At 47.7% G+C, this 25,790-nt stretch overlaps 4 protein-coding genes across 6 annotated transcripts; 1 reads left to right on the forward strand and 3 right to left on the reverse strand.

Annotated features, from left to right (window-relative positions):
* Nucleotides 1-3,898: 3,898 nt before the first annotated feature.
* Nucleotides 3,899-5,926, reverse strand: TERG_05164 (uncharacterized protein; the record flags this gene model as incomplete). The annotated part of the gene is made up of 3 exons (XM_003234520.2): nt 3,899-5,136; nt 5,193-5,475; nt 5,576-5,926. 3 exons carry the CDS (start codon nt 5,924-5,926, stop codon nt 3,899-3,901), a joined length of 1,872 nt encoding a protein of 623 aa, XP_003234568.2.
* Nucleotides 5,927-17,127: 11,201 nt separating this feature from the next.
* Nucleotides 17,128-19,263, forward strand: TERG_05172 (uncharacterized protein; the record flags this gene model as incomplete). Of its 2 annotated transcripts, XM_003234528.1 has the most annotated exons (5): nt 17,128-17,566; nt 17,671-18,009; nt 18,078-18,355; nt 18,407-19,100; nt 19,190-19,263. In XM_003234528.1, the coding sequence occupies 5 exons, from the start codon at nt 17,128-17,130 to the stop codon at nt 19,261-19,263; spliced, it is 1,824 nt and encodes a 607-aa protein (XP_003234576.1). The 2 variants fall into 2 exon arrangements, with proteins under 2 accessions (XP_003234576.1, XP_047606520.1); XM_047749935.1 differs by lacking the exon at nt 19,190-19,263 and having other exon boundaries at nt 18,407-19,141.
* Nucleotides 19,264-20,105: 842 nt separating this feature from the next.
* Nucleotides 20,106-21,078, reverse strand: TERG_05173 (uncharacterized protein; the record flags this gene model as incomplete). The annotated part of the gene is made up of 2 exons (XM_003234529.2): nt 20,106-20,866; nt 20,928-21,078. The coding sequence occupies 2 exons, from the start codon at nt 21,076-21,078 to the stop codon at nt 20,106-20,108; spliced, it is 912 nt and encodes a 303-aa protein (XP_003234577.2).
* A 1,817-nt stretch (nt 21,079-22,895) lies between these two features.
* TERG_05174 (uncharacterized protein) lies at nt 22,896-24,747 on the reverse strand. Of its 2 annotated transcripts, XM_003234530.2 has the most exons (3): nt 24,440-24,747; nt 23,509-24,123; nt 22,896-23,436 (listed from the first exon to the last, which is right to left on the reverse strand). In XM_003234530.2, exons 1-3 carry the CDS (start codon nt 24,566-24,568, stop codon nt 23,398-23,400), a joined length of 783 nt encoding a protein of 260 aa, XP_003234578.1. In that variant the 5' UTR covers nt 24,569-24,747; the 3' UTR covers nt 22,896-23,397. The 2 variants fall into 2 exon arrangements, with proteins under 2 accessions (XP_003234578.1, XP_047604367.1); XM_047748386.1 differs by having other exon boundaries at nt 22,896-24,123.
* Nucleotides 24,748-25,790: the final 1,043 nt, after the last annotated feature.

A 25,790-nucleotide genomic window follows, 5' to 3' on the forward strand; every position in this document is an offset into this window, starting at 1 on the left:
CTTTTTTTATTTATTTATTTTTATTTATTTATTTATTTATTTATTTATTTTTTTCAGGTACTGGTCAGTAGCTAGTTGACCGTTTGCACCCCCTAACCACCTCCTTAGTAGTTGTTTCTCCTAGGTCATACCAAAATGAAAGCCGGCCAATTAGTTAGTTACTTCAGTCGTAACTGATACTGGCCACTACATAACGCCTTGATTCTTTTGAGTTAAAAATATACGAAAGCAGAGGGCCACTACTCCATCTCCATCCCCTATATTCTGGACTGACAGAGCTGATACCAATAGAAGCGACTCGCCAAGAGCTGCAAAATAAGACCCATCGTTCTTCACATTATCTGCAACGGCTCTAACTAAATTATAGTTCTCTTTGGACGCAAAACATCCCTGTCTCGACAACGTGTTTTGCAGGGCCTGGTGACACATGTTCGCTGCCCTCCTGAGTCGAACTCAGCCGTCACCCAGGAAGGGCAGCTTATTGCAACGTCGAATGCCCAGGAGGATAGCTAGTTAGTTATCCTCAGCGCAAAACGACCTGATGGTGAGACCGTTTCCTTGCTGCTGTATTTGCCTGGCGCCATGGGTTGGCTAGCGACGGTAAAGAACATCTTGAGTAACCAGCCAAAAGAAATATAACATATTAGTTAACTAAACTGACGAAAAAGAAACGACGAAGAGAAAAGGGAAAAAAAAACAGGCACGAGATGACCGCAGTTTAGCTCCGAGGCTTGGTTATTTCGTGAGAGCGAGAATCAAAACCAGAGGAGCAGTTTAAGGTTGTCTCCATGGTTCTCGAAGAGTCAGACAGCTAGTTAACTAGAACTCCCAGTAGGAAGGTGTACTGAAACCATGAAGGTGGAACTGGATTTCAACGGGGATGGACCCCAGGCTCTTTTCTTTTCTTGGAGTCAGATCGCAACTAACTAGTTAGTTAGTTCATGCCTGTCATCTTCGATCCTGATTCAGCCCAGATTTAACGACGCGGCCAGGGGCAGCGCGGTAGATCTTCTCCAGCCCTCAAGATAGGGGTCTGTAAAGCCCGGATTTGGCGAGGGCAGACACTGATGCTTGTGAGCAGGCTGGATTGAAAGTTGGCTTTGCGCTGAGTGGCGGTGTCTGAATGCCTCTGGAAACTTGTACAGGACCATCAGGGGGTCTTTATTAATTAAAACACCGTGTTCCCAAGGATAGTCCCGTTTTCGTGTCATTATTGAGTCGGCTTCCTCATTTCCTTGCCGGGTGTTGTGGTAGCAGCAAACCTCTTCATCCGAGGGTGGTAGGTCAGCCAGCATAGTACCCAGGCATGGAGTTGACAGTGTCTGTTCAATTAACCCAAGACTTCCCGCGTTCCCCGCCGGGATTGGGGACGAATGCGGACGAAGGCACCTGTGCACATCAGTAGCACGAGTAGGATGAGGAAATCACGTACTATAAGCAAATTGAATGAATGCACAGAAACATGGAGCGTCCCTTGTACTTAGCTCAAGAGATATTATACCTGTCGTCTTATTGGAAATCTCAGTAATGGGGTTGGCTATCTCATTGGATGTATGTACAGGAGTGAAAGAGGCGCGGGGGAGGAAAGGGGGCCTCTGGTCTCGAGAAGAGGCTGATGCTCAGCAAGGTACCACATCCTCGCGCTCAAGGAAGGAAATCGAACGGGCATAATGAGGGTGGTCGGGCCTTCTGGGTTAAGTATAACATACGATATAGGTACGTTGAATATTTGTATTCGAGTGATCTTGTATCTTTGCGTGGACACGTATCAATTCCGGGCATACCTCCGATGGCGAGGTGAGAACTGGTTATGATTTCCATTCAAGGGGCCGGGGTACCTAGGATTTGACGCCCTTGGAATGTTAGTAGGCATGTATCATCACTTTTCTATATCATCCAAGCAGGTTTGCTCACTGCCCTAGATTTCCGACCATTCGTGGGGTAACTAGTGGGACAGCGGTCTTCAAACATATTCTGCGTCATGACCCCTGCCGAGGGGTATCAAACGACGAGTGATCTTCTTGCTGTCAATAGTATTCCAGAGTTATAAAGGCACGGTGGTGCAAGGCATTGTTAACTCTCGACATAGGAGAGCCAGAGCCACTGTTTTCTTTAGTTCCTATGCGTAGAATCCATATAGCAAGCCACTTTTGCTTTCACTTGAAAGCCAGACTGTGACTTCTGCCTGAGCACCAATCTATTAGTTATTTCCGGTGAAATCATCCCGTATATCCCTCCCCAGACATCCTAGTCATATAAGTAGTCATCTATACATACGACATGAACGTGGGGTTGACGGACCTGGGTTAATGGCCTGAGCTGCCATTACGGGTGATATGGCCGAGTCACTGTGCACAGATCGATCATTACTTGCGGATGTTTTCCTCCTCTTTTTTGTATTTTTTGTCAAGGACATGTCCAATACCAGAGGAGGTTCGTTTCGTTCTAAGGTATTTGCCGGCCCCAAACGCCCTTATTACTGCGGAGAGGGAGCAGTATCCCCCTTTGCCAACCAATTTCGCATTGGTATGTTAAGGTGAGTTACTTCCGCACCCCAACGCCTCAGGTAATCCCAGAGTTTATGTTCAACTTTTCACAAGCAGGTAGATGCATCGTTCCCATATTTGGCCATTGAAAGCTATTCTCTCACACAGAGAATACGGGCCTTCTCGGGTATATAGCAGACGAAGACGACGAGCGTCAATTGGAAAATTTGAAATGATGCTGGTAACCATATCCGTGTTTCCGTTGCGCACAGCTTGCTGCCCATTTCGCTCCATACCTCAGCTTTATGTCTGACCAATGCTATCTTCTGATCTCACCAAGGTTCATCCTATCGCTGGACTTGAGGCTGAGGTAATAGCACAAGGTCGTGCGTTTGCTTGGTTTGATTTGGTTTTTTGCAGTGTCTATCCGTTAAGTGACGGTCCCCCATCGGATTCAGTCTGTCGGGTCAGTCTAAAATGCTGGCCTTCTGGGGTGCTAAAAGTTGCTTGATATTTGGTCAAAGTGCCCGTACCAACCTTGCAGTAAGCTAGGTGTTGTAATTTGGGCCAGTATGGTGCTCGATGACTGGTTAGTCAACATTAAACATTAGCAGTGGCAGGAATTATAGCTATCATTATGAGAAGGCTTGCTATATGCAAGCGCTTAGTAGCAGAATATGTTTATTGTGCACCACCCACTGTCATCAGATATTCTCACTGTGATAGACTTCGTTTTTTAGGTGAAGAGGTTAAGAAATTGCCGGATTTCGCCGCATAAGTCGCTCTCAAGGCACTCCGCAGTTCAGCTATGGAAGATGGAGCCAACTACGTGTATTCATATTGGATCATCCGAATTATGGAGTATAATGTAGTACTGTTTTATTCGTATCAATTGGTATCTGTAAATGGATAATCAAAAAGCCCTGTGATTCACCATAGCCTCCCAAAACACGTGGCAAATGTTCATGAAAATTAGTATCCTTGGAAGAGGCACCACCAAAAAGAGGAGATATAAGAAAAAAGTATGCCTGAACCAAAATGCCTTCATAGAAAGTCGAAAATATCACTGTGATAGCATAAAGTTAAAAATATAGAAAAATAACCCAGGGCTCAGCCAGCTGTAGAAATCAACTTAAATGATATGTACCTCCCAAAATTCGCAATGCTGAATAATCGTGTAACAAATAAACAACATAAAAGTAATACCAGATGTAATGTATGATGGCTTTTAGCCACTCTGGTCCCCTGTCTAATAGTACTGTGAACACCGGTGCAATGCAGAATAAAAAATGTCAAAAAATAGGAAAGAGAACATGCAGCAAAAACATGCAGAATAAGGAAATCGAAAGATAAGAAGGGCCAATGATAGAAGGAGCACAAAAGGCATGGCCTGCACATCCAGATAGAGTGAATTAGCTTTGGTGGTATTGTGTTGTTTGTGTGGTTGGTTGAACTTGAGAGAAGTACTGTTCTCCCCATATGTTAGGCTGGGAATATGGTAAAACACCAGTTCGGTCAACTCGGTGTTCTGAGCTTCTTTTGCCTAGTGGCTGGTATCGCATTAAATCAACCGACAACTGCCGCGGTTGAAGAAGGGAGCCAGCCGGAGGAGGGTATAAAAGAGTATTGACTGAACGAACTGGGCGGTAGGGGGAGTTGCGGTCCAAAAGGATAGAAGAAGGCGAAAGGTGAGTTGGGGTGCGAACTGAATATGCAGGAACGGCGGGTGAAATGGTGGTTGAAGGTGCTGTTACTGGGAATGAGGTTGAGCCAGGACGCCTTGAAGAGTCAGGAAAACCACCGGCAGCACTCTGTTGCAGGTTGGTGACTGGCAATGGTGCTAGAGTTGGCTGTGAAACAGGAGGCTGACTCCAACGAGTTGGAGTGCTGTTGACCGGGAAAACCGTGGGGCGTGGAGCAGTAGAAATAGGCTGGGTGCCGGTAAGCGGCGCTAAAGAGGTTGGTGGATTTGTGGAGCCTATAGAATATCCGGATTGAGGCCTTGTAAGTTGCGGTGCCATGTTCGATGGCATAGAAACGATACTCGTCGGTAACTGAGGCTGGACAGGAGGCGCGGTAGAGGGTAACTGAGAAGCTGTATAGAGCTGTGACGGGGCTTGAGTCGATGGTCTAACCCAAGTCGTATTCGCAGTTGCTGGTCTCTTGGCCGGATTATCGTTGGCCTGGTCATCCCAACTGCGTTTTCTGTGGGCACTCAATGGTTCCACAGGTATTGCCGAATGTGATGCAGGGTCATCATAGCCGAGGGATGCATTATTTGACTGAGGGATACTCAACGACAGGCGAGCCTGGGAGGAGTTAACAGCCTGTGACGAAGTAGGATAGACCTGGCTTGCGGTCTGCTGTGAGGCTCGATAGTTGTCCATGGCAGGGGTTAGTGGGCTGTGAACTGGTGAAGCACGAGCAGATTGGTTGGCAGAGTAAACATCCAGTGAAAGCCTGGAAGCCTTTTCGAAATAGCTTGAGAATACTGATAGCTTCGCCAGCCATTGGCTCCATTCTTCCTTGGTGACGAACAAATTATATCGGACATTGCTGAGGAACTCAACTTCCATCACATGTATCTCCTGGACTGATATACCAGAAACCTCCGCCCAGGTCTTGTTGGTGTAGGTATTATCATCAAGAACTAAAGCACAGGTTAGCGATCTCAGCTAATACATATAACGATGCAGCAATGCTTACACTTATTCCCCATCATCAGGGCTATAGTCATTAGCCTGAACTCACTTCCCCGTTTCCCTCGTACTGCGGGGTTGAATTTTTTGAGGCGGTAGATGAACAGTAGTGCTAACAGAATAACATTCTTGCTCACTTGGGTAGTGGTCAGTACCGTAGTAACCCATTTCTTGAAACCCGGGCTTGGTACAAATTCCAGCTCCAGAGGTGAAGTTGGTGTATACGAAGAAGAGCTGTCTTCGATCTGCTTCAATTTAGAGGCCTTTGCAAACCAGAATAAACAAGCCACCTGCAAGATTTCACTCAGGTCAGTATTCGTCAGGTATAGAGATACCACACAACATAAGCATGTGCTATAGTACTCATGGGTATAGACCGGTTTAGCGTACCTGAGCAGCAAATTCGGCCAGATTGCCCGCGTTCCCACTCGTGGAAGAGCCAAGCTGCGGGCTGGATACGCTGGAAGCCGTGGACTTGACAGGAGAGTTCGACGAGGTCTCCTGGTTGATATTGGAATGCTGGCTCATCAGTGGCACCGGTTGCCGCTGCGCTGGCCTGGTCTGCTGTGCGGTGCTGTCTTCCCTCCAGGTGTTATTGCTGCAGCTGTTGGTGTTGTTGTAGTTAAAGGCGGTGACGTCTTTCCTCCCGTCTACGCCTATTTGAACGTCACTCCTCGGATGCGAGTAGCCTCCATAGTGATGCGGCAACGACGACGCAACAGCAACCCCCACTCTCGTCATATCTGAAGCTATTCGTGAGCTCGATGGTTGTCTGGGCAGGTCCCCCTGAAGCCTAGAGAGCTCGACTCTATCTAACAGCAGCGGTTTGGAGGTCGACGATGGCAAGGACGAGGCCCCGAATGGGCACGGGAGGAAATGGTTCGGCGGTATTTCGAGGACGGCAGGCATGAGTGAGTGATGTAGAGGAGACGACAGGTATAGATAGGTAGGTAGGTATAGAGAAATATTGGGGATGACGGTGAATTCCCTGAGTGACTGCGGTGATTATCACTAGATCATGCTGCTGACCGTTGCACTAGGAGAGTGAAGCAACAATGCTTCACTGACATGAAGATGAAGGAAAGAGAATAAGAAGAATGAGAAGAATAAGAAAGAAAAGAGAAAGATAAGTCCATGTCCTCAAGGGCAAGCATCGCAGGACATGACGAAGACGAAGGCAAAAGGAATAGAAGCCGCCCTCAGTGGAGCAACAGCAGGAGGACGCCCAGGACAGGATAACGGGCACAAGAAGAAGCTCTCGGCAAGAACAGCGAGGTTCTGGACGGACGGTTCAATCAATCAATCCATCTCAAGGAGACGAGACGAACCGTGGCGGGGATTGGAGATAGCCAGCCAAGCGGGACGACCAGCCCATGGATATGAGATGAGAAGTTACTAAAACATGTCCGGCAGCAGACACGAGAAAGGAGTCAAAAAGAAAGGGGCAAGTCATAGACGAGCATCACCGAACAAGCAACAAACATCGATACATCTACCACCGCCCGAGGCATAAAAAGCCCCCAGGTCAAGCAAAGCGGCGCGCAAATGAGACGCAAATGAAAGGGGATGGATTGGACGCAGTCCGAGGGTCACATCCATCCATCCATCCCATCCACACACATCCATGATCCACTGACCTCGTTCTTTGGAAGCACTAACTCTGGGCCACCGGATTGCCATCAGCCATCCAGTTAGTTAATTTTGCACAAAAAGAAAGTGTAAAAAAAAAAAATGCACAGGAGCCGGATGAGAAAATAATAATGGCGATGGGGGATAAGATGCAAGTCTCCAGTACGCAAAGTTATTTTTTATTATTTGCCCTTGGGCGAAGTTTGGCCCGGAAACAAAAAAGAAACCTCTCAGGCGGCTGATCGTTATTTTTACTTTTTTGTTGCTTGCTGGCATCTTCTACAACTCCAGCAGAGACACAGGAAGATGGATAGGCGGAGGCAAGCCCTGGTTGATGGGACACATTCTGGATACTGGGCGTCGACTGTTGAGATGCTGGAGTCAAGGGAAAACCAGGGGCTTGCTGGTTCTTGAGAAACACTAAAAAGCATGAAAGCCAACGATAGAAAGAGACAAGAAGGCAAAAAGCAAAGGCTGTGTAAGTATACATCGCTATAGGATGGAGTATGCTTATGCTTTTACCTTTGTGCTTCCAGGCATGTCTGTCTCTTCCTTTCCCCATACTTTTACGATGCATACTTACGAAATCTGCGTCTTAAGGCAGTCATCAACTTGTTGACAAGGGCTCAAGGCTCAAGGCTTTGGCATGTCCGTCAGAGGCCGCCCTAAACGGAATCTCAAGAGACCAGCCAGCTCGTATCACACTCCCGAGATCCCTCATGATCTTGCTGTTCATCAACCTGGATGAAGCCTGGAAGGCGTCTTGCATCTTCGTTGCATCACTCGTATGTAGGCTGGTCGTGACAATGTTATTATTACCATCACTTGCTTGACCACAGTAACGGAACGGACAGAACGCCCCTTACTACGGTTTTGGGGCAAATGGTCTTGTCTCATTCTTTGATATCGGTACACTGACCGGCTAGCGATAGTATACGGTCAGCTTTGATATCAGAGAGGCTAGTTAACCCAGAGCAAACTAACGGGCTCCTCTACCCACACTTTCTCTTGCCCATCCACGACACTCTCACTATGCTGAACCGACAGCTCGACGTTGAGAATGGTAATGCTGGGAGAAGTGATTGACTTGTGGATGTCTTGTGTTTCACCATACTCGTCTTTTGCTTCGCATGAAGGGGATGGATCAGGATGAGACGATACAACGACACGCAAGATAGCGAATTAAAAAGTGGTGACACGGCAAAGACATGAAAAGAAGAAAGGCTGATCTGGGCGCCTTTTACGGAGTACGAGCCACCACGACACAAGCAGGTGAGGATCTCCTGGCACCCCAGCGCTTCTGTTCGTTGCTCGTTCCTCCACCGACCATCGTCTTTCGCAGCCGGCATGTCCTTTTAACTCCCTGCGAAACCCCATCGCTGGGGTGTTTAGCTGAATCCGCTACTCCGTCCGTATACATGCTTCGATGTAAACGGTAGTCCTTCTTCTGCAGCATATGTGTATGACGTGACCTCCCTTTTACGCTGGCGATACGAATCAATCTCAGGCGACAAGGCAAGGGCCCTGTCCGCTCAGTTGGCGTAATTAATGAGATACACCTGCCGGCGTACCCCTCCCCCATCCGGCTGAGAATTTTTGACCATCTTTGGGACGATATTGATTATTGAGGATAAAGGGTGAGAAGGCTAAGGAGTACTAATTATAATCTCAGCAGAACACATGTGGCCCTTTCCCTTTCGAGCACCCAAGGGCAAACCACGTCAACGGGACGGCACAGGAAGAAGCAAGAGAAAATAAAACACATTGCTCTTCCCGGCACAGCGGTTTTATCCAGGCCTGCTCTAATCTGCAAGCATATATCACTTTTTTTTTTTTTTTTTTTTTTTTTTTCTTTACAGGACCATTTTAGTCCGCCCCCCCACGGCGTCATGTTTGCCTCTTTTCGCTTGGGTACGTATGCTGTACGAAATGTGACGAAGAACAGGAGCGCGAAGGCAGACCCTGAGGTAAGACAGCAAACCTAAGACCTCCGTTCGCTGTCGCTCGCCTATGATCCTGGAGGCTGGAGCTGGCTGAGTCTCCTGCATGGTCTTTCTTCGGCTTTGGGGGGGATGCGAAGTGCGCAAAAAAGGAGGCTGTAACAAAACCGCTTCCAGTCTTTGAGCGCTAGTTGGCCGCTGTCGCCCATCGCCTGTTACCCCCATATTAATATTCGTTAACTAACCAGCCTCCAAATGACCGATTTCTCGTACGGAGTAAAAGAAAACATGAAACCTCTTGCGACAGCCGTCAAAACCAGTGTATACATATAGACAGGAACAGCGGAAAGTCATTTGTGCCTCCAATAGGGTGCTTCTCGTCCCATGTTTGAGGATGGCGGCGGAGTGATCAGCTTTCTCTCGTCCCTGCTCACAACCAGAGTCTTCAGGCCAGTCATTCACCCCGAGCCTTAATGGTCATGCCGCTGGAGTGTTGGACTTTATCCTTGTCATAGTGGCAGGATTTACTTGCTAGGTGGACCGCCCATGCTCATAGTCCGAAGATTGTGTGTATATACGGAGTTTACACGAAGTGAACAAACAAGCCAACAGAAGCAACCAGCAGTCTCAAGGTTATGTAAATTTTTGGCCAAAATGCCTAGCATGGAGCATCGATAAGACACCGAGCAACGACACTAAAACTGGTTATCCTGGCTGGCTCTCATACAGAGTACATGTTCCAAAGTCGTTCATCATCCATATGCGTAATGAGTGCGTATCCGCTTGCTGCTACTGTGCCACCATTCATGCCGCAACCAGCTTCGACGTATGAGCCAGCAAGCACAAAAACAGCAGGTGTAAAAAAGAAAGAGAGGACGAGATGAAAAAGAAACAACGAGAAAGTGAAGAAATGAAGCGTCTGGCCCAAGACCAAAAGTGATCGAATTTATTTGGTCAGCATCGTGTGTCTGTGGTAAATCCCATCTTTTGCCGCGATCTCAAGCCTCGCCAGTGCGTCATTCGCCCATAAACACAACGTAACGAACGAAACGATACTTTGCTTAGACCTCTCGACGGCGTCTTACCAAAACTCAGCCTAGGTCGACCCTCCCTGAGGACGCAAGCACCAGGAGTCAGACCTCGGGGAAGGGGACTGGAAAAGGCGAAGGATCCAATCGCCAACGGTGACCACAGAAACCACAAGAAAAAGCTCCACCGCCTCCTGGCCAGTTGCGTTTGCTGAACCAGATACTTACTTCACAGCACCAGGAATCTGGCTCATTATTCTTGACCTCCTTGATTGTCAGTTGTTCCATATTCATTATTATTTGTTCTCCGCCACTGGCAGCTGCTTATCATCATGGTCTAGGATCTCCTTTTCTTTTTTCTTTTTTTTTTTTTTTTTTTTTTTTTTTTTTTTTTTTTTTTTTGGGCCAGCAATCCCCCCTAACCGGCGCTTTGGGATAACTCTCAGGGGGGATGTAAAATCCATTGGAAACAACGGAGCGATGAGAACAAATCAATACGCTGGGTCCATCATGTTGACTATACTGGATGCTCGGGATTAAAAAGGCAAGGAAGGTACTGCATTTGGACGGAATCTCCGACTCTGCGTCAACTTGGAACATCGTTCGGAAGGACAGGGAAAGCCAAAGAAAAAGCCAAACGATTACGCCAGTCCACTACCAAACTAACTAGTTATGTACGGGGGGTCCGTAACTTTCGTTGCATCCCTCAACTAAGTATGGCCATATCAGTACTCATATTATGGGTCTGAATACGCCTGCTGTATGGTGACTAACACTAACGGTTGGTGCCCATGGACAGAGTCCGCCCCAGCCTGACTGTCTATTGGTTGGACTTTCCTTCGAGATCTGAGATCTCAACAGGCGAGGCGGAGATGGGCCACAAAAATATCTACCAGCTTCCCAACTGATAACTGCGAGCGAATGGTGGGACAAGAAGCTCAACCTCTGCTGATAGCTGCAGCCAAGCCCACAGCGGGTTCTCCAGCAGAAAAGCGATGTCCGCCTCACCCATTTCACCCTGTGATTTTTGGCTGACTTGACAAATACTTACTTGGGCAGTGGAAATGGAGGAGGGACCTTGCAAATACAGGCTGATTTCACCCTCCTTTTTGATCGACAACAACAGGAAGACTTTCGAACACCGAGTCTCCCTTTCAACACAACGGTGTTCGGCGATCCTCGGGCCAAGTTAGGTGGGCTAAAACAAATCAAGAGAATGATACTACATTGCACTTGACTTTGGAAGTATCTGTGGGCATCACGGCACGATGGCATCCTTGCTCGGGGATCAATGTCCCAAGAGAGGACGAAGTCACACCGCCCCCTACTCTAAGCATCTCCGGATAGATATCGATCGATGAAGCACTGCCCATTGTAAAACGGAGAATGGGCCATTCAAATACAATACTCTGGTTGACCCTTCTGAGGCAGAGCGTGAATGCACGCAAAAATTTTCTCGTGCTAGATAACTAACCGGACCCAGAATCTTGCAAAAAAAACTCGGACACGGTCTTTTGGTACTGAGCTCGACGAGCAATATTTTTACCTCGGAGATATTGACGGAGGATTTTTCTCGAGTCTCTTTGAAAACCAAAAAAGAAACCACTAACACCATAAAAGAAATCGCTATCCGCAACGACATGCACTCCGTCCCATCCAAGCTTGCGCTATGATAGTCCCGCTGGAAGAGGAAATGCGGAACGACAGGTAGCTGGGTTAATGAGATGCATCCAGTGTTTTTTGGCTTGTGCGTTTTTTTTTTTTTTTTTGATCCTGGGAACCAATCGTAACACTGAACAAGCGGCTCGAAAGGCGCAAAAATGAGAGCTTAAGTGGTCAAAGATATTGTTCAACATATCACCCTCAGACCTTGTCCCATATCACAAGAATAATGCTGCTTAATAAACGGCAATGCTTGATACGCGCATAACTAGACAGCTTTTTATATGGGCCCTGACTTAACAACATCCATCTACGATTGTTGGACGCCACCCTGAAATAACTAGTTAGCTAGTTACAACCTGAAATTTCTTTTACCTCTGCAGGGGAAAGACGGGATCACACGGGTGAGAAGAACCAAGTTGGAATCATATGGTAAAGAATGATGGTATTTGATGTGCGTGCTCATCCCGCCTCGAAAGGCTTTTGCAGACGTGGTTTGATTTGTATGACTTGCTCCTGGCCGTCCTGCAGCGCACTTGTAAGGCGTGTGTAGTCCGTACAGAGGCGCTCCTTTCTCGTCCAACTACTGGATCATGGGTCAAGTGGCCAGGCAAGTTAGAACCCCCGCCGCCTCTTGCAATCCGCATGCATGAGGCCTCTTGAGAGGGCCCATCCTTGATCTCGACCCTCACCTGCTGCTGACTGCAATTTATGCTTCTGTATGAAGGTTTTGGGAAGCTGAAGGTATGTTGCGCCTTTTCACGTGTTTGGTATCTGTGTGATTCGTATGTGGTTGCGTGGAGTTATCTCTGGAGAATTCGAGCTTTCTACTCCATCTGCTCGATTGAAAGATAACTACTGATAGTAAGATCTGTATACATATACACTATAGGAAAGCCGGGCTTTAACATATCAATAGCAAGGAGTGCTAATTATGCAAGGAACGCAACGGTCTTGGGCTGGTGCTGGTGCCGTCTCGCATCACCTTTTGCCCTCTACTTTCCCGTTCCCGATACTCCGTGTAAAAGCTACTGGGTGCTTCGTTCTCTGGGCCAGCCCTTCAGGCAGAATCCCGCGGAAACTCTTTTCGTCATCACTCGCCTTGCAAGGTACCGAGATGGCTTCCGTGGTATCCGGGAAGAACAGTGATTAAATGCAAGTAACAATTATCAGCCATCATCGCCGGATGGTTACTGAACGGAGTACTTCAAAGCCTAACAAAGGATGCAGTCATACTCTGCAGGCAAGAGTGGACAAACAGCAACCCATATTAGCAGCCCATATCAAGCCCAGAGCTTGGGGTGCTTCCAAGGCTGGCCGGGGCCCATCGTCTTCCTGGTTGGTTCTCCAATAACCTGCAATAATGATATAATAATTGAGGCCTGAGAAGCAACTCAGCCTTGGAGGGGGGCCTGCATAATTCTGTTTGCCGTCCTCTGCTGGCGAGGTACGGAGTACCAAATCTAGCCACTTGGCCTGCCTTGCCTTGCCATCAGCACTTAGCCCTCTTGACTCTCGCCTATCCATGGATCGCACGCAGAAACCAGAAACTCGCCATCAAAGTCTCGCTCAGGGGTCGCAAGACTCGGCAAATGGATGTATCACGTGTTTTATATTGTTCCAATCCATCTGCTCGGTCGGGTCGAGGAGGGCGAAAAGGACGTCGACTGGAAGGCTTGACGGAGATTCAAAGCGTACTCCGTAGGCAAGGAAAAAAGGAAAGAAGGGCGAGAGCTGATGAGTGCATAGAGACAGCAGCGGGTTTTTCGGCCTGTCGTGCATGAGAAACACCGACAGCGGAGAGGGGAGCAGCGTAAAAGTTTCTGAACTCACATTTCTCCCACTGCATCCTGGCCCATGAATGATGGGTACATTATGGCCGCTTGAGGCATGGAAGACTGGGATCAGGGGGGATTCGTTCGTGATGCTTCGTCTGCTGACTTAGCGTTATATATACTTACATGAAAATACCTTGGATGCTCGCCAATCACAGTGAGATGCCCGCTGGGTGAGCAAGCACTCAAACAACATTCTCCGGTCTTGACCAGGAATATTCGAGCTAACTCTTGACTTATAGAGTTACCCAGCTGTCTAGATAAATGGCTGTCAACATGTCGCACACGCATTATCACCACGCTGTGGGCTTCGCCGGTGGAAAGCAGTGCTCGGGCCTAAGTCCGCCATCTTGGGGTCTTCAAACAATAGCTCGAATTACGTCACACGCAAGGGTTAGTCAATACACTTGATATACTCAATATGTCAGGTGTTAAGTACAGATGGACTTTGTTTTGAGCCTGGAGTCAGCTTGAAGACAGGGGATCCATCCAGCTTGTCCCGCCGAAACCCGCAGAGTGGTGATGAGAACAATCACCAGAAAAAAGTATATATGTTACGCCCCTTGGATCATCCGTCATGTTGAGGTGGCGCAGATTGCATTGCTAACTTGTTAAGCAGAAAGAAAGGCCGTGAAGGTATGAAAGAACTTCTCAGATCAAGCGCCACAAGCACGACCAGGACCAATTTATCTCGAACAGTGGTCTCTTGATTTTTGAAAAATTTTCGATCAATCCTGGTCTCAACGCCTGTTCTTTGCCACGGATCCTAGACGCATCTATAATTGGGCATGGATGTACCATAGTGGGCGCCTTTGCCGAGTACGTCGATAACATTTACTGAGTTCACCACCACGGATATAGGCTTGACCAAGACATGCTAATCAACTCAGCTTTGGATCTGCAAACTGCATATCAAGAATAGCTGACCGGATGAGATACCGAAAACTTCCGTCCCGTCCATTTCTCGATTTGTATATGCAACACAACACAGCTCAAACAGGGCCAGAATGCCATAGCGAATCATCAGAAAAAGCTGGGGGTTTTCTGGACCGCTTCTTTCCATCCAAAAGGTGAAAGCAGAGCAACGAGCATCAGCTCCGAACTAGGCTGTAAGATTCTTCAACGGCTTACTGCCTCAGAACGTCTTACGTACCGAGAAGACACTCAATCACCCCCCTCCTACCCCCATGTGGATTGGCACTGGCATTCCAATGTTGTAATCCCGCTCCAACCGCTGGTCACCATTCACATTTTGTCATTTACCGATAAATATACCCTGCTCGGTAGTGTGGATAATAAGACAAACCCGCTGGGGAGGGGGGCAGGATGCAAGGCGAAAGCAAATATGGTAAACAAAAACGGGACATCATCTTCTAGTGGAAGGGTTCCGGAATCTGGAGCTCATACCAGCTAATTGCGACTGCCAATCTAACTGCGCTCAGCCAAGGTTGCTTGGATATTCCTGCCGCTGCTGCCAGATCGACGTTTCTTTCATCCGGGACCGAGCCATCACTGTTTACTATTTATACGGAGTACAGGCCAACCAGTCTTTGGGGCCATACATATCCAGATTACAACGATAGATCAGCCTGGCCTGATCTATATCCGGGACGTGTTATTTGGGCTGTTCTCCCATAGCCACAATAATACTGAAGCTCTTCGTACACAAAACACAACTGCGAATAACCGCTTTTTACCCATCCTTTGACCTTTTATAGCGCATGAGGGATTTAAAAAAAAAAAAAAATTAAAATAAAATAAAATAAATGAATAGAAAAATAAAAATAAAAGGCAGTCAATGAGACCGAAAGGCGTTGCTCGTAATGCATATAATTGCAGGCACGGCGCGACGGAACCGTGAATTATTACCCCTAGTAGTGATGAATATCACTTGCTCAACCCATGGTTTTTGGTCCCTTCTGCATTTTAAAGGCCACATTTGAATAGCGATCAGCCGTGTCAAATCCGTTAACCCGCAACTAATCAATAACTAATTACCTGGTTATTTGGTCGCACCGGCACTACTAATATTACAATATCAACCGTGATATTTACAAGATATAGAGGAGTTGAAGATGACAAGGAAACGTGGAGCATCCCGAGAGGGTCGGACATCGGCTCCAAACATCTGTCTTGTCCTAAGACAAACAGATAATATGAAAGCCAACTGATCTGATGGAGCGGAGTACTCCTGTGCCATACATTTTCCTTCTCTCATTCATCCATATCCGCTTGCTTGCTTCCCGCAATCTCGCCACTTTCATTAATGATATGTAAATTCTTCTCCGGACAAACCAGGAGATGTGTTCACATATGCATGAAGTAACGACCATTCCGACCTGGGAAAAAAAAAAGCAAGAGGGAGGGAAATGGACTCAGGAAGCAGAGTGATGTAAGACCGAACGGCGTTGTGGCACATGAGATCTTTGATGGGACTGGAAGTTGGGGCGCTGGGGTATCACGAACGGTCTAACAGACAAAAAAAAAAAAAAAAAAAATCAAGGCAAAGCCTGACGTACGTTCCCTGGCAGAATCGGACTGCTTGAATGCTGGCTGCTGGATCAACTACTGTTCCCGCCTGCCATGGCTGCTGTCGTGTAAGCCAGCTATCCAACTCGACTGTTGGATGCCTTGCCTGGAGGCCGGTTAGATGTAGGTCATTGGTAAACGGTGCTTTTTTCTTTTTCTTTGTGGTTAGAGGTTAGATCAAAGAGAGGTAGAACCAAGCAGGCATAACTGTTAAATTTCTCTGCTGTCATGCCAGACATGCTGGTGAGGAGGAGCATGATATACAGGGCTATCAGCCGAGCTGCCTACCAACCGATATAGGCCGGAGTAGTAATAACGGCCTGCCTGTAGAGATCCGTACACCAGGCTGTGACCTCATCGCACTTCTGCGAGCAAGGCAAGACGGCTTCACCGTCATCTTCGGGGGACTCTTTGGGCAGGCTGAAGTGAACAGCGGCTGCAGAAATGACATCAGAGCAGACTGGGGCCCTATGTGTACGGACTGACGGCTGTACATCGGAGCGTAAGCGTCTCCTTGACATATCTGGCTCCCATCTGGCTTCTCCAGCAAGGATTGACGTTGTCTTCCTTCTTCCATCGTCCTCTGTCCTTTTCTTCTCGCGGCCTGGGTCAGAATGAGCTTGCTAAGGCTTCGGACCGAGCCCGCTCAACCGGTCAACCGGTCAACATAGGGTGCTCTGGCTGCGTAATGGTCCAGTCTGACACCCTCTCTCGAGCAGTAAAGAGGCCCCCCCCATGGCGACGAGCGACGGCCGTATCGCCTGCCAGCACAGTCAATGGCCCTTCTTTCGTCTCTCGAACAGCTTGAAGACTGCCCCGTAAGTCGTTGAGAAATCCGTCCCTGCAGCAGCTCCTTAACCAGTTTATCGTGCCGAAGCCGAGGTTCCCGCTCCGCCGCCGGCTCGACTGCCTCCCTTCCGCCCTCCGGCTGGTCTCTGTGACATCGCTCTGTCCTCGCTCACTGCTGCTGTTAAAGAAAGGGCCTTAATATTAATATCTCGTCAAAGCTGATAGAGAGCAGCCGTCCTGTGGCTGAGCTGACTAACTTAAAGGCCGCCGTCTCTCTTATCTTGCTGTTCTCTCTCCACCGAAACCGGCTAGAAAAGCAACATTAGAGCAAAAACGTGATTGAGACAAAAAAAAAAAAAAAAAAAAACATCCGAAAAAGCTGCTTTGAGCCTTTTTTTTTACTCTGGTCCTCCTTGACTCATCTTTGCTCGATGCTTGCTCTGCTCCGTCCTGGCATCTCGCAGTAACTGCATTGCTGCTCCTCTGTTGACGCAGCGGCGGCTCCATCGACACTAGAAAGCAAGTTAGTTATGGCTGCAAGAGCTCCTGCGCCGCTGCTCCGAGCAGGCCGGCATGTCCCATCGTCTCCAGCTTTGCGCCGCTCGCTATGCACGCTCACGCCGGCGACGAGACTGCAATTGCACCGTGGTGTGCCGCAACTGAACAGGGCTGCACAATCTAGCAAGCTGGTTGTTGGCCGTGGCTCTCGAAGAAGCTATGCGGACGCCGTCGTGTCTCCAGCTGCAGCAGCAGCAGCACCTCCACCGCCGCCGCCGCCGCCTCCTCTTCCTCCTCCTCCTCCTCCGGCACCCAAGCGCAAGAGGTTTAGATTCTTCAGATGGACGTACCGGTTGATACTGCTCTCTGTCTTGGGGACCACTGGATGGACGGCCTACAATGTATACCGACACAGGAATCCAGCAGAGCAGGTTTCACCAGATCCAGACAAGAAGACACTCGTTATTCTAGGTATGTAGACAGACGCCTCTCTCTCTCTCTTTCTCTCTCTCTCTCTCTCGAGATAGCTTGATACCATCAAAATCTTTACGGTCTGACTCAATTGCTCTGGATAGGAACCGGATGGGGCTCTGTATCTCTTCTGAAGAAGCTGGACACTGAAAACTACAACGTCGTTGTCATCTCGCCGCGGAACTTCTTCTTGTTTACTCCCCTTTTGCCGTCATGTACCACCGGATTGATAGAGCACCGTTCAATTATGGAGCCTGTCAGGAACATCCTCCGCCATAAGAAAGCTACCGTCAAATACTACGAAGCTAAGGCGACCAAGATTGACTACGAGAACCGCGTTGTACATATCAGTGACGAGTCGGAGATCAAGGGCGATACCTCTAGTACGCAGGTTCCATTCGACCTGCTGGTTGTAGGAGTTGGAGCTCAGAATGCCACTTTTGGTATGCCAAACTATCATACAGGCTGATGTGATCTGAGAGTCGTCGAGCTAACAGTTGCTGAACTATAGGTATTCCCGGTGTCCAGGAACATTCCTGCTTCTTGAAAGAAGTTGGTGATGCCCAGAAGATTAGAACCCGCATCATGGACTGTGTTGAAACTGCCATATTCAAAGATCAGACTCAGGACGAGATCAAGCGACTCCTCCACATGGTCGTCGTGGGTGGTGGTCCAACCGGAGTAGAGTTTGCTGGCGAACTGCAAGATTTCTTTAACGAGGATCTAAAGAAATGGATTCCGGATATCAAGGACAACTTTCAAGTCACCCTTGTTGAGGCTCTTCCAAATGTTAGTAACCCTTACTTGATACTCTCGAAGCCAGCACTGACGCTTTCTTAGGTTCTCCCTACGTTTTCAAAACAGCTGATTGATTACACCGAGTCCACTTTCAAGGAAGAGGCTATCAAAATCCGAACCGGTACCATGGTTAAGAACGTTACCGACAAATACATCGAGGCCCAGGTCACTAAACCAGACGGCTCCAAGGAGATTGAAAGAATTCCCTATGGCCTGCTGGTCTGGGCCACTGGTAATGCTGTCCGGGATGTAGTTCGTGACCTCATGAACCAAATACCAGCTCAGAAAAAGTCTCGACGCGGTCTGGCAGTCAACGAGTACCTCGTTGTGAACGGCACCGAAAACATCTGGGCAGTGGGTGACTGCGCAATCACCAACTATGCCCCAACCGCCCAAGTAGCCAGCCAGGAAGGAGCTTTCTTGGCTAGACTATTCAATACCATGGCTAAGACAGATCAGATAGAAAAGGAGCTCAGCCATCTGTCTGTCGCTCAATCAGAGGCCAAGGACGACTCAGACCGTAACAAAATATTAGACGAGATCAGAGCCCTCCAACAGCAAATGAGACGAATGAAGCAGGTTGGGCCATTCCAGTATTCTCACCAGGGAAGTCTGGCCTATATCGGCAAGGAGCGTGCTGTAGCGGACATCAGCTGGTTGAGCGGAAACATTGCCAGTGGTGGTACCTTGACGTATCTCTTCTGGCGAAGTGCCTACCTAAGCATGTGTTTTAGCAGTAAGTTTATGCATTCATGTCTTTCCTTACCGTCTACATAGGTTGCACATCAGAGGAGGGAAATTTGATCTAACATTTTCAATCTATAGCACGAAACCGCGTCCTTGTCGTCGTCGACTGGCTCAAAGCCAAACTCTTTGGCCGTGACGTCTCCAGAGAATAAATGCCGCCCTTCCATTCTTCCACCATCATAGATCTACTTTGTTCATTGCCATGACCCAAACCTGAAACCGCATCTCTTACCCACATCAAGCGTGTTATCCGTGAATCCACCACAAAAAGTATAGCCGAGGGCAAGTGCGTTTTGCTAATAATAGTAGCCGTAGGGACTAACTCTCTTTTTTACTTGTATGATATCATTCACTTGTCCCTTGACGGTTAAATCGCTATATATCCATAAAAAACTATGTTTCCTTATCTTCGTGTTTCCTTATCGTTTCGGTGGTGTTTGGGCTTTAAGTGTGGGTGGCAGTGCAGGTGGAAGGATATATATCTGAAATATCTATATCACGACGTTCTAATATCGCTTATTCTCATGGACATGTCACGTACTTCAAACTACCTTATTCCTACAGGGGGCTTTTTCGGGAACCGAAAGGAATATATGTTGTCTCAAGGAGTTACAGAATGAACAAAAGAAAAGAGTGCATGTAGATTGTTGATGGCGCCTTTGCAGACCCGTAGAACTCCCCTTGAGATGCCACCAGAATACCTCCGAAATCCCAAGTGAAGAGCTGTTTCGCCATATCCCACCTGAACAAAATAAAAAAACAATTTGTACACGAAATACTGAAGATCTACACGGCTATGCAAGATCTAATTGGGTATGTAAATATAGACAACGAATGGGGGATATGGAACCGCAAAAGAAGTAAATGGTATATGAACAAGTGAGCACAGTTAGCTGGAATGGTTTGTCCCGTGTCAGAAGGCTGCTTAGGTGGAAATAATGCCCACGGCAGCATTGATATGATAAAGGGAAGTAGACAAATCGATAGATTTTATCTAGCTATTGTTAAGGTGCGAGCGAGGGCGGCCTGCAGTAGCCGCCGTACCTGCTTCGATATCTCGAACGCTGTCACCGTAAGACTCGCGGTGGTTGAAGAAGGTCATGGAATTGTATGATGGTTCGATAGGGGTAACTTGTGTTGCCACGGACCATGGGTATTTTGATACCATGGACTCTGGTTGTGTGGTAGGTGTATTACGGGAATTCCGGTTCAAGGTGGAAGATGCTGACACCGGCCTGTCTCCCACGGAGGGCCGGTCTAGATGGAGTATAGATGATGAGTGTGTACTCGTCACCCTCGGGAAGATCTTGGGAGGCTTGTCGATTTCTGTTATGGTTTCACGGAGCAGAGGGCTGCCCCCGCTCCCATCTCGGTGATGTGTAGACAGCCCTTCTAGTTCATTATCCGTGCCCGTAGAAGGGTTTCCCCTAATATGGAGCTTCGGAGGTCGACTTCCACCTATAGAATTATGCCAGAATTTCCGTATACTTGACGATGACAGCATTCCTTGGGGCTGAGTGTATGGCTTTCCAACGTATGGTTTTGGTAGAGATGGTTTTGCAAAGGTGGATTCTGGATTCCATTCTAAGCCACCCTTTACGTTGGAAGTTGATTTTAATCCTTTTCCTGCCTGGATTATTTCTGATTTCCCAGTCCTTGTTGAAGCTTGACGTCGTGTAAATGTTGAACGGTATCGGGATCTTCTGCTTCGCCATCTAACAAACCAGAATAGTGATATTCCAACAACGATAACAGCTTCATAGACTCGTTAGCTCTGCTTGTACTGTTCGTTTATCGTTTATAAAATGAGTCATACCTATTACGGTTGTGATTAAGATTGCAACGCGAGGTGGCGGCTGACCACCAGATGAATCATCGTCCTGACTAGATTCAAAGGGAGCAATAGAGTCACCCGGTTCTTCGTCAACTCGTTCGAGGGCCATCTTCTCCAATGTAATATGTGGCATAACTGGGGGAATGCGGGTTGGGACCGAACGTATATGTTCGATATGCATATCTATATGGTATCTTGTCCTCCGTTGTTATACTTCTAGAAACCAAAAGGGAGATAAGAATCTCAAAGAATGCACTCCAGCCTTTACTCGAGTCTGGACTAGAAGCTTAGCTCTGTTTCGATGATTTATTCCCGGCAACACAGCACCTTTGTCTCTGTAATTGGTATCCTTGGGTTGAGATAAATGTTGTTTCCGTTATTCGATTACTGTTCCTCGAATTCGTAACCCAGCACAAGGGATCAATTAAAAGGAGATATATTCGATGCCGCGCGTCGACCTTACTCCTCTGGTTTTTGAGGCATGTGTGTATAATTTCAATCGAAAGGGGGGCTGTCTTTTCTCTGGCGCAGTCTGAAACAATGGCCCGGTCGTCCAAGCTCCCTTACACTTGGTACCAGAAACGTCGGAGTAATAACGATAGGCCTCACGAATGAGATAGAGGGTAATGAGAAGGAGGGGTATCAAAAGCTGATAATAACTCAGGCAAGATATAGATCTTCACACCTCTTACCAGACAAACTCAGGAGAGAAGAACGGTCTCAGGATATATCGGGAAACATAGTAAGGTATATAATCGAACTACACTCCGAAAGGGAGGGTGCAAGCGAGGAAGATTCGGCAATCGTCCCGACGAGTGAGGATTAGGGATGAATTTAATGCTTGCGAGAGATCGGTGGGGTGAAAAGCGTTGTTGGAAGATCTCAAAAGGCGCAGCATGCCGTTTATGGAGTATACATGATCGAGATGATGGTATATACGACGTATAGCAGCCGATGTGAATACCTAAGTAAGGGACTCCTGGTGCGGGGGGGGTATATAGGTTGGATATATGTGTAAACACACATATATAGGCTCATGACAAGCATCCTGCTGTCATGCATCTCAACTTCCGGGAAGGTCAAGCTTAACCAACAACTGGGACACCATCCACACCACAGGAGGCAGAAAATTCTCTTTGGGGATCCATGCCCCAGGACCGCAGGGGGCGGGAAGGGGAGGAAGGCAGCAAATAGGATGCAAAAGAAAGAACGAAGAGGACAACCATGACATCGTCGAAGGTGGTTGATAGTCGAAAAGAACACCAGGTAAGGAAAATGGAATTGAGGAAAAAGCAAAAGCGGTCTATTTTCTCGAAACAGATTTTCGGATCCCCTTGTATCAGCATGGTGGATTGCCGCCTGTAGCCATGAGCACCCTATTGGAAGAAAGCATTAAAAATAAGGGTCGAGCACGCTGCTAGGCAACCTTTGTCAACGGGTGTAAGAGAAAATGAGGGTCTGCCAGGAGGATGGGAGAAGCGGTAAATGTCCAGGACCGCCAGATATCCATAAAAAATATTTATAGATGTAGTGATGTATATCTTCCGTCCACATGGACGGGCATCTCCAGGAGGATCAAGCGCAGGAGTCGGTCTTCCGCACCGCTAAAACCTAGCATGACGCCAGGGAAGATTCTATGACCTCAAATACTGCTTATCATTTCTGGCTGCCCGCCCCCACAGCTTCTTGGGAAGCTGCTCGTGGCAAACAGTCATGCATGAATTACGGGCGATTCTCGCGGCATCGAGGCCCGTTTCCGGTGCTGGGAACGAGTCGGCGATGTTTCCCCCAAAGTTTGGAGCCCCCGAGGGATTGTCCCATTCGATCAAGGGTAAAAAAACCAAGGCGAGAGCTGGTCTATCTGGGGCTTCCCTGCCGAGATAATGTCCGTAATATATTGATGTCGCCCCTGAAACGGCGGTGCATTTGCACCCGAGGCCACGTTTCATGTTCGTCAGGGATTCGTGGCTTTCGCGGCCACGCTGATAGGCGAACGTAAGCAAGGATCGGTACAACGATCTCAGATGATGTTGGGCGGCCGATGGGCAGATATATGCCGGTCGATAGATTTGATAAAGTGTTCAAGTCCTGTTTGGGATGATATTCAGGCGTGTACAGAAAATTATATACAAGGGGGTAACAGATGCACATACGGAGCATTTTGTCATAGTAGGTAGGCAGTTCCGCCCGTTGCTTGCATTATTTCGCTGATCTACTACTGCGTATATCTTTGTCGATAACTGGCTTCAACCCAACATCTCGACCTGGTTCGCTCTCTTGAACGCTCTGTAAGAGAAAACAAGGAAAAAGGCGCCATTGGCAATTTGTTTCGCGACAAGCAAAGTATGATGTGATATCAAAACGAAAACAAAGGGGAAGGGGGGGAATGGCTACTCAGCACTCCTCGGTTTCTCCTAGAATCTCCCAATCTCACTAGTTTAAACGCGTCTATTTAGCTCTGGGATTTCGGCTCTCGGATCATGCAATACAACTGGACAATGACCGGTCAGCATTTCACCGATAATCGATGAAGTATCGATTGATCAATGGAAAAGGTACTCACCTTGCAAGTCTCCCCGTTATCATCACAAACCATGTCCCTGATCAGCTTAAAGCCGAATCTTTCGTAGATCTGGATATTTGGGACCTGTTTTGAACTCTCCAGGTAGCAATTTATTCCCTCTTCGTCTGCCTGCTGGGTCACGATGTTGACGAGTTGTCTTCCGATACCCTTACCATGCACTTCTGGTCGAACGGCAACCACATTACAAAAGTAATACCCTCTCTCATCTGTCCAGAGTTCATCCTGGACATTTGCCTGTGCCTCTTTCCAAATCCTGTATCGTTGTACACGCAGGCCTCCGCGACCCATAAAGCGGATGTTGGTCAGGAGTTGACGGAAGCTCAGGAGCCATGTTTGAAAGTATGTAAACCAGCTGTCTGGTTTCGATCGCGGCTGGGGTAATAGCCACATGGCAACGCCGACGACGCGGGCAGGGGATGCTGAGGACGATTTGTCTCGTAAAAGGCTCGTTCGTTCATGAGGCTCTTGAAGTCCCTTTTGGTCATCAGGCATGTCACTGGCCGACGGGACTTCTCTCGCTACGTAGAAAAGACCATTTTTGATCCCCCATAGGCATCGATTTGTTAGAGAAACATCATTTCTGTCTTTTGAAAACTGCAGGAGAGATTTGTCGAAGAGCCACTCAGGAGCTCTCGCGGATGAAGAGGAGAGAGAACAGCCAAAACTCGCCCTCTCGCTGACTCCCCTCTCCGGTCCGCGAAACAATGTACTATGGTCAGCCTGATCATTTCGTCTTGAGATATTCTTTTTCTCTTGCATATAGGTCTTCGAATATCGGGCTCTTTCTTTCTAAATACTTGGAGTTTATAAAGAGGAGAGGATATGGCCTGGCGGTTATATGCATGTATAGCTACTTGGATATTTCCACAACCACACCCACATCTCTCGCAAGTGCGCAGACAGTACGTACCTTTGATACATCAAATACCCAGTTAAAATAGGGGTCATCAGCAAAGCCTGTCTGGACACATTCGATTGCGCCAGGGATATCTTCTTTGGTCATACGTCTGATTTCCACTAACATTTTGACAGTATGCATTGGCTATGGCAAGGTTGACTATTCCGCCTTGAAGTATTATTTAGTTTCAAAAGCTGATCGAAGAAGTCGATTTTCCTTATATCAAGTCGGACGAAATATGTGGACGTTGTGTACGGAGTACTGTGCGTGTACAGCGTTGTTAAATGCTGGTGAGGGAAGCAGGATTTAGTAGGGCTGTGGTGATAGGGATGATCAAACTGACGCTTAACACGGCTTCATATATAAATACGTAAGGGCCAGGCATTCTGGCTGCGAAGCTTGCAAAAGCAAACATCGCCCATCCGTGTTGGCTGCCTTGGCCTTCTTTATAACCAAAGCAAACTAACTGTCTCCACTTGCTTGCTTGTCATGCGGTAGGTTCGCGTTCCCTGTCATTTTCATTGGCGAATGGTGCCTTTTTGGTTTGTGCAGTTTATCAACCGACAATACGATTATATCAATCCAGACTGCATGTTCCCCGTGCACATGAGATGTTGATATTGAGCGCCAAGTCTGTGCTCGGTGATACGTGGATAATTAGTTGGATAGTTAGCTGGTTAACACACTGCTTTCAACGATTTAAGGCGTCTTGGCGTGGCTGTTGATAGTGTTTCTCAACAGGTACAGCAACCGCCGTTTGATGGGTTTGGATCACTCAGCCCTCATATCTATCGGCATGGTGTGAGAGCGGCCGGTAAGTCACAACTCGTCGACCAATTTGTATTAGCCGTTCTTCCACGAGATCAGTTTGCCCTGGAACTGACGTCAATTTCCGTATGGAGGGCTATTCTGTATCCTAGGAAGAATAGATGGTACCTCTGCACCAGGACTTTACCTCAAAAATAACCTCCCTGGTCTATTAATAGTTAGCACGCCTTGACTATTGGGACTGGCCTATCCTTCCCACCGCCTCACTGTTGCTTCCGTTTAACTTTGAGATAAGGGTGTGTTGGTTAGAAAGAGGTTGTTAACTTTGGGCATGAAATAGGGCGTGGAAAAGAAAACACAATGGCGGATAAGGGTAGTTAGAGGAAGAACGTATCGTCCACAGCATGAGCCCTGATGATGCCAAGTAAGCACCATATCACGTGAATGTTGCTATTACATAACCAAGTGGCTTAAAGTCGTGGAAACTATTGGCCGTCGGGTTGGTTGCGATCAAGTCACATGAAACAGTTTTCCCTCAACTATATGGGTCGTTATCAAGCATATATATGTCTATGACGGTGTTCAAGCTTGTGTT

The sequence above is a fragment of the Trichophyton rubrum genome (genome assembly GCF_000151425.1).
Source record: "Trichophyton rubrum CBS 118892 genomic scaffold supercont2.5, whole genome shotgun sequence".
NCBI classification, from domain to species: Eukaryota; Fungi; Ascomycota; class Eurotiomycetes; order Onygenales; family Arthrodermataceae; genus Trichophyton; species Trichophyton rubrum.